Source organism: Orcinus orca, chromosome 4, assembly GCF_937001465.1.
Source record: "Orcinus orca chromosome 4, mOrcOrc1.1, whole genome shotgun sequence".
NCBI lineage: Eukaryota > Metazoa > Chordata > Mammalia > Artiodactyla > Delphinidae > Orcinus > Orcinus orca.
Window position 1 is genome coordinate 37,045,652 of NC_064562.1, and position 8,705 is coordinate 37,054,356.

General features: G+C 43.6%; 1 protein-coding gene across 1 annotated transcript; it reads left to right on the forward strand.

The window, feature by feature from the left end:
• Positions 1-678: 678 nt before the first annotated feature.
• Positions 679-1,583, forward strand: LOC101271080 (tetratricopeptide repeat protein 19, mitochondrial-like). The gene has a single exon (XM_033413395.2). The coding sequence runs from the start codon at positions 694-696 to the stop codon at positions 1,459-1,461; it is 768 nt and encodes a 255-aa protein (XP_033269286.1). The 5' UTR covers positions 679-693; the 3' UTR covers positions 1,462-1,583.
• The last annotated feature ends 7,122 nt before the right edge of the window (positions 1,584-8,705 follow it).

Below are 8,705 nucleotides of genomic sequence, written 5' to 3' on the forward strand. Positions count from 1 at the left end.
CTCAACCACTGCGCCACCAGGGAAGCCCTGTGTCTATTATTTCATCAGTGTTTTCTTCCCCGTAAGTTTTCTAAATGTGTCAGATGGATTGCTTGCTGTTGATCAGGCTCTGATTGTATTTGTGGGTCGATGTTGGGACACCTTTGTTCAAGGGGAGGCTGCTCACCTGACACCATGCACCTTCCTCTCTCACATCATCATCCTTCCAACAGATACCTGAGGACAGACACCCATGCCCGGTAACCCCGTGTCCCACCATCTTCCACCACTGTACTCGCCACATGGATGTTTAGCTGATGACATTTCAGAAACACCAAGTTTTCACAGTGGAGGTTGGACACTAACCTCACAAATCTTGAAGTATAAATTCATTATGGTTTTATTGCTCTTTTTCATTGTATCATTCTGGCCTTAATGTTAAATCGTTGCTGATTAAACACAGAAATGAGTAGAAAAAATACGAATAATTATTTTAGATCATTTTAAGTTATTCAAATACTGCTATAGTTGACACTAAAAATATTACTAAAGAAGACCCTTTTGTTACCGGCTGCGGCGGGGCGGCAGGGCCGGGGCCAGCAGGAGGGCCGGGGCCAGCAGGAGGCCCGGCGCCCACGGTGTACGTGCTGCCATGCCGAGGGGCGCCGCGCGGCCGGGGTCCGGGCCTGCTGCCACTGCTGACAGTTGTGCATCATGAAAGATGAGCCAGCAGAGGCAGAGCTAATTTTGCGTGATGCTCTTCATCTTGCCTATAAGAGTGATAACAAGAAGGCCATCACTTACACTTACGATTGGGTGGGAAAACTTTTTAAACCAACAATGAGTTACCTGCTTGGAAGGGCCATGGAACAGGAAGACAATGCAATAATAGAAATCTCTCTAAAGCTGGCCACTATTTATGCTGCTCAGAATAGACAGGAATTGGCTCTTGTTGGTTATGAATTCTGCATTTCAACTCTAGAGGAACAAATTGAAAGAGAAAAGGAATTATCAAAAGACACTTTGTCAGTGGAAGAGAAAGCCAACACCCACCTCCTCTTGGGCACGTGCCTAGACACCCATGTCCACTACCTTCTGTTCTCCAAGCAGCCATCACAGGCACAAAGGATGAATGAAAAAGCTTTGCAGATTTCTGAAGAAATACTAGGAGAAAGACACCCACCAACCATCGTGCTGCAGAGTGACCTAGCCACCACCCTGGATGCACAGGGCCGCTCCGATGAGGCCTGTGTTCACGTGCAGAGGGCATCAGACCTGGCGAGACAGGTGGGGCACCCTGAGCTCCACGTGCTGCTCAGGAATCTAACTGCGATCCTGATGCACAGAGAACGATATGCACAAGCAGAAGAGATCTACCAGGAAGCACTGAAGCGAGCAAAGCTGAAAAGAGATGAGGTTTCCCTGCAGCACATCAGGGAAGAACTGGCTGAGATGTCAAGAAAAAGGAGACCTTTGTCGTAACCTTATCAAGCTCTAGACCTCTTTTTGTTGTAGGGAATTTATAGTAAAACCTCTTTTTCTAGTCCCAGTGGCACCCTGATCAATGGCTTAAATTCCTTATCCTTGATACTCAAGTCCCCTCAACTTAGCCTTGCTGGAGGATAAGCTGTATACACGGCCATGTTTGTTTTGCAAAGAAAACTTTCACCCCCACCTGATTTTGCTTCTAGGGATGGGTGTCAGTTAATGCTTTTCATTGTAGCAGATGGTTGGTTAGGTGCTGTCCATGCTGGTCCGAGAATAACTCTAGATTAAGAGGGGCCAGTTTCCCTCTGGGGTGGGGTCTGGCATTTCAGCCAGCCAGGCATCTCTCCCACAAGAGTTTTGTACACCAATTTGCTGTCTTCTCTTATCAATACCTGGCAGAACAGAGCTACCGGTCTCATGGCAAAGGGGGATGACGGTGAATTATTTTCTCTTATAGTCTACCTCCTGAAGCCCAGTGTGGGATTTAATGCATAAAAAAGTAGTATCTTGGCTTGCCACCAGCATCAAGCATGAAGTTTTTTTTTTTTTAGACTTTTATTTTATTTTTATTTTTTATTGAAATATAGTTGATTTTATTTACTTTTTTAACATCTTTATTGGGGTATAATTGCTTTACAATGGTGTGTTAGTTTCTGCTTTATAACAAAGTGAATCAGTTATACATATACATATGTTCCCATATCTCTTCCCTCTTGCGTCTCCCTCCCTCCCACCCTCCCTATCCCACCCCTCCAGGCGGTCACAAAGCACTGAGCCAATATCCCTGTGCCACAGCATGAAGTTTTAAAGTGGGAATTAGGCACTTGAAAGCATAGTGCCCATTTGATTATAAATAAAAGTGAACTGTATGTTTTTGTATGTATCTGGTTATATACAACTGTGAAAAAAGGAGGGCAAGGAATGATGACGCCCTGCATCCCTGCTCTCTGAGCATTCACTCCTCTGCACCTGGTCACAGTGTCTCCAAACCCTCTGACTCCGAGGGGCCCTGTAGGTGAAGTGTTGAAAGCTTCCCAGTCATTCTGATGTGTCTCGCTGGTGCTGTAGAAGAACCAGTGCCCTGGACCCTAGCTCTGGCTTTTGGAGTTTGGGTCTCAGTATCCTCGTGTGTAGTGAGAGTCTCTCTTAGCCCTGGAAGAAGGCATCTGGTGGATGACCTTACCTGGATAGGCCGCTGTGTTGAGAGCCTTATCACACTGCCTCAGAGTGTGTAAAGTACACAACACAGGGTACTTTAAAAACACTTTAAACATTTCATCTGTTTCACAGGTACTTTAAAACATCGATGATGTTTTCACCCCAGCAGTTCTGCGGTTCTTCTAGGTACCACGAAGGAACCCTGTTGCTGCTGGTATGCCGGTGGGGGTGGGGTGGGCAGGATAAACTTATAGTTGGGTTCCTGTGTACATACTGGGAGAACCCTTTCATAATAAACTAGACACTCTACAATAAAATAAAACAAAAGGAAGAAGACCCTTTTGCATGAGGCCCCCATCTTTTTCCCTTTTCTGCCCACTGGTACCACCGTCAGACTCAAGTCAACTTCAGCTGCCTGGACTGATCCTGATCTAACAGAGGGATATTTAAACAGCTCCAAGTGTCTTATCTCCATCTCGATATTACACCATTGCAGTTCTGATAACTAGGTTTTCACCTCATTTCCAAGCACTGGTCCCACCTGTGGGTCTTTTACCCGGGTTTCTTCCATGGTCCCAGTTTTTCAGCACCAAATCTCATAACCTACCTTGCAATAACAGCAGTAGTAATACAAATAACAACACATCTTTGAGTAATAATAACACATCGTTGAATAATAATAGCAATAATTACATTCTTGAGCAATTGCTACATGCCAGGCAGTTTTCAAAATGCATTACACACATTAATTCATTTAATATGTACATCGGAGGTGCCCCCTTTGCCAGCTTTCCTCCTAGAATTGTAAACCGACTGGGAACTTTGTCCACGAGCAGAAGCCTTTCTCTGCATGGAGAGCAGCCTTAACACTAAGGGTCTTGATCCCTTCATCCCATTATTGAAGTGTTGTCTACATCAATTTCTACTGGATTTTAGGGCCCTTAGCATTTCATTTTATACCCTCCCATCCACTCCTGCTGTAGCTTGTCCTGACTACAACCTCAAGACAGACAATTCTGCAACCAGAGCCTGCAGTTGGTCAGCTGCCCAGGAATCCCTGCCTCCTCAGAGGAAGGGGGCAATAGGGGGCAGTAGTGGTGCCAAGCTCTCCTTTCCTCACCGGCCCTGCTTTGCTGTCAGTTACTGACATGTCCTAGTAAATCCTGAAATGCATCTCTCTACGGCATTCATGTCAGGGCCAAACATCACCATGTCCACAGGGTACTTGATGGAACGAACTGATTCATACTAATTCCATGTAGCAAGAAACTATAAAACAGGACCTTATTGTATTTATTTGCAAAATGTTTTAAGATTATCTTTAAAGGGTTTCTTTCAGAGTAGGTAATAAATACTCCCCAGAAACCCTAAGCATAGCAATCAGCATATGTGAAGTAATCAAAAGAATAAAACAATATGTTTAATCAAGAATACAACTCTTTCTGGGTCATGCTAGAGAAATGAGGTAACAGGACAGGCTCAGCGTCAAGCAATTAGGAGTTTTAATGTTGGTCTGCCATTTACCAGCTGCATGAGGTAAGGAATTTAAGTTCTGCATCTGTTTCTTCATCTGTTAAATAGAAATGCTGTGACACTTCTATCTTTCAGTGCTGCAGTGGGGTTTCAAAAATGGCATTTCAAAGTGCCTGGCACAGAGTGTGGCACAAATACATGCTCAGTAGTGGTGAGGACGCTAGTGATGTAATGATGATGACCATGGCCATGGCCATGGACCATGGAGATATGCTATTTGGCTCTCTGGGAGAGACCACAGGATGAGCATTTGGTAACTGATGAATGAAACATCAAAAGAGAAGAATGGAAAAAGGAAAAGGAAGGGAAAGGGGAAAAAGAGCTAAGATAGTTTAAAAACTAGAAGAGGCAGAAAAAAGTAGAGCAATACAAAACCAGCCTTGTGGCCCCTGGCATCATAAACATTTCCTAGAAGCTTCATAAGTTGATTTTTCTTTTCTCAGCCATTGCAGAATATTTCAATATCTGCCTGGGTTGCACTGAGGACCCTTAACCCAACTAAGTTTTGCTTGTTTTTAAAAACACTGATTCTCAGGGAATTTGCAATGATTTAAATTAATCACATGAAACTAAAGGTATGTACTACACTATGCTACAAACTCAAGTTATAACTGAGTTGGTTGTCTAGTAGAAAGAAATAAAGAATCAGAACATTCATAAGTACCTAGAATGATATTTACCTAAGAACAGCAAAAGCAGGAAGTAGTGCAGACATAAAGTGAGACCTGAAAGTCAGCATTATTCTGTCAGACTTTCCTGAGGCAGATACCCCAAATGCCATCCAATCCCGCCACAGAAGACAATCCTCATGAGAATTTTGAAAAGACAAGTTGAGTCGTATGTTGGAACAAATGATGGGTTTTTACTCTCCCACAACACCAAATTGTTGAAAGATTTCAGAGGTTGTATAAATAAAATATGAATATCGAAGTTCATAGTTCCCCTTCCACAAGTTTATCTTTGTTTATGTGAAGAATTGAAAATCAAAATGTGAGTTGACATTAGCTATTCCTTCCATAGTAATGTCTGATTTTGTCAATGAGGGACAAAAAAGTTCAAATATGTTCATTATCTCATTAAAATCAACTGCCCAGTCTTCTCCCTTTCTGATTTTCGTTACCTAAAAAAATTTGGTCTTGTTCACAGTCCGATCTGCTTAACACTCAGCTCTCATATCCCCCATGTTCTTGTCTGCTCTAACCTGCAGTTTCAAACCAAATCAAAACCCTTAGTTCAGAGTTTACATTTATGCCAAATTTACGTGAGGCAACAATGCAACATAACCTCCAAAAAAGGTAAGTATCATCCTAAAGATAAGAGAAGTACAATATTCAGAATGCAAGAGGTGCTGGTCCCATTTCACTTTTGAAAAAAAAAAAAAAAAAAAAAGCACTACACCTAACATATTATTTATATCTCTTAAAGGTTTTAGGGATTCTTCCATTCCTGAGTTCAGAACCAGCCAAAAAATAAGACACAGGAGACCAACAGGTTAAACTGTCAGCTTTATTACTGATAAACTGATTGGAGAAAGTGACCTTAGATCTGTGGACAAAAGAGCGTATTAATACTGTACCCTACAAGCCCTTCCTGCATCCCAGCACCGCCCACACACACAAAGCCTCCCTCAGTGACTGGGGGAGAGTCTGGAGCTGCCTCTGCCTGGGGCAGGGAAGGCAGGGTAAGGGAAGATTACTGTCCTTTTATATTAATAGATTTGTTCCACCCAATTAGCTCACCAGTCATCACCTAACAAGTGAGTGGCTGGCTTCTCTGTAGGAAAGAGTGAATGAGGGATGGACTAGAGGCCAAGAGTCTCATTCCAGTAGGGGTCCTTCAACATAGAAACATTAACCAAATGAAAGGAGAGTCCTTCTCAACAACACTCAATTCTAGACTCCTCATCAGATAAAATCTGAGCATGTTGACACCATGACCAGGATAGTTCGGACCTTTGAAACCCTGTATCATAATCACAAATTGCTTAAGGGTAGAACTATGTGAAATTAACACCTTCCTTCCAACTGCTAAATGAGTGGTGGATTTGTCTGCATGGCCCTGTGGCAGAGGCCAAAATTCTACTTGCCCCCCAGTATTTCCTGCATCCTGTTCAGTTAGGCAAGGCCATGTGTCTAGTCCTGCCCAGTGAATTGTGAGCAGGGCTGACATGTCACCTGCAGCCTAAGGCAAGTCTGTTCTTGGTTCTTGGGTCTCTCTTACCCACTGCTGCAGTGACCTGGGGCCTCTGTCAACCTAGGTCTTGAGTGAATGAGAGAGACGTTCAAGAAGGCAAGGCCATGGCCACGGGGAACAATGAGGAAGGAAGTGCTTCCCAGAGCGTAGAATCAATTCTGAATCCAGGAACATTCTTCATCCCCTGAAGAGGAGGCCTATAAAATATCTGTTCAGCAAGATTTCAGAATTGCTGCAGATCAGTGAATGCTGGGCACCTCTTACTCCTTACCATTCTGAATGGAGTGTTGACTCTGTTCTGTCACTGTATGTTGGGTGTGAGGGATGCAAAGAACCTCTCTTTTTAGTTCACAAGTTTCTGGAGCAAGAGTGACCATATGCAGACCTCATACAGAGGCTATCATGGGACTCCTCAAAAATCCCAAACCTGAAGCTCAAAGCCTTGATTTGCTGTGACTTTAAGCTGCCTCCCCTGTGGAGGAGCTAGGTGAAATCTATATTTGGAGAAAGAAGAGCAAAGTTATGTTGGTGGCCAGAAGGAAAAACTAAGGTGGTGACAGTGTTGCTCACCAAATGCTCTGGTTCAACGAGGCTAAGCGCCGAGGTCTTGTCAATAAGCTGTGGATGGAAGTGACTCCAGGTATCTGTCCCTGCATCTAAGACAAGAGACTAAGGAAACTTTATGTTGAGACAGCAGAGCCACAGCAGAGCCTGAAACATTCCTGGTGCGTCACTACACGCTGCAGGATAACTTTCCTGGAAAGTTACAGGGACCTATAGGCATTTCATGAAATTACTAAGTTAAACCACTAAGATTTAGGGTTTTGCTTCTTACTGCAGCATAGCCTAGCTTATCCTGTCTGAGATGAAACACAGGGAGCAGAATTCTGAAGTTCCTCAGAGATCAGTCCGGATCCTATTTTCCTTCTAACTCTATGGGCTCTTCCTAGAGGATCTTATACATTCTCATGACTTTAAATACCATCTATAGGTAGGTAAGCCTACTCCCAAGTTGCCCCTGGCAGCTCTGAATTGTACTTGCCATCCTGGCAAAATTAGTTGTGCCCCTTTCATTCTCAAATATGCCCTAGTTCGGATAATTAAATAATATAGCACCTTATTTATATGTCAACTACTGTCAAATCTCTATTTCCAATCCCAGGCCTCTTTTAGAGCTTCACACATAGACTATGCAGCCATACAAGCAACACCTCCATTTGTATATATCACAAGCATAGGCATCTCAAGCTTAACATTTCCTATACTGAAATTTTTTCTTCTCACCTTTGCAATCTGCTGCTTCTCCAATATGCCACATGCCATGTACCCATTTGGTCAAGTTAGAAACATGATGTCATCTGTGACACCTGCCTCCTCATCGCCCACATCCAATGTCTCACCAAGGCCTGTCAATTCCACCTCTGAAATACATCACAAACCACGCACATCTTCTCATCTCTACTGCCACAACTTGATCCAAGTCGCCACTATTCTGGGTCCTGCAATAGCTTCCTGACTAGTCTCTACTCTTGCTTCTACTCTGGACACAGCAGCAAGAATGACCTTTAAAACTTAAATTAGATCATGTCCTTTCCTAGCTTCAGACCATTCAGTGATTCTAAAAACAGAATCCTCAATTCTGGTCCATAAGGTCCTGCATGATTTTGTACCTGTCAACTTTCCTGGCCTTTACTTCCCACCTCCCACATCTCTGCTCCAGTCATTCTGTCCTTTTTCTAGTCCTCCAGCAAGCCATGTTCTTTCCTACCCTAATGCATCTTCACCTACTCTTCCTTCTATCTGGCAGAGGCTGTTACATGCTCACCAAAGATCATATTCTCTTCACCTACCTAGGTGTGCTGCTAGACTATATTTCCCAGACTCCTTTGCAGTCATTATAGCCAGAGGATACAATTCTAGACAATATGATGTGATCATAAGTCACGTATACCTCTTCCAGGCCTGGCCCATACAGACATCCCCTACATGCTCCTCCGTGCTCTTTCCCCTTTCCCATTGGCTGCAATGGAGATGACCACCAGGCAACTCTCGCAGCCACATGTGGAAGATGGAAGATCATCTGTCAGAAAGAGACTCAGAATGACTGCGTGGAGAAAAGCTATCTCATCTTTCTGTCTTCTGCCCAGTACAGGTACCTGAGTAAGAAATACACTTCTATTGTGTTTAAGCCAGTCTATATTTGGGGGTCTATTATTACAATGGTTAGCACTATTTAATCAAAAACCTGTACCTGGAGCATTGCTCAACCATACCACCACCACTATGCACACACACACGCACCCCTACACTCAGTAACTCTGCATTGCTCACACCTACTCATAGCCTAGGTCTGG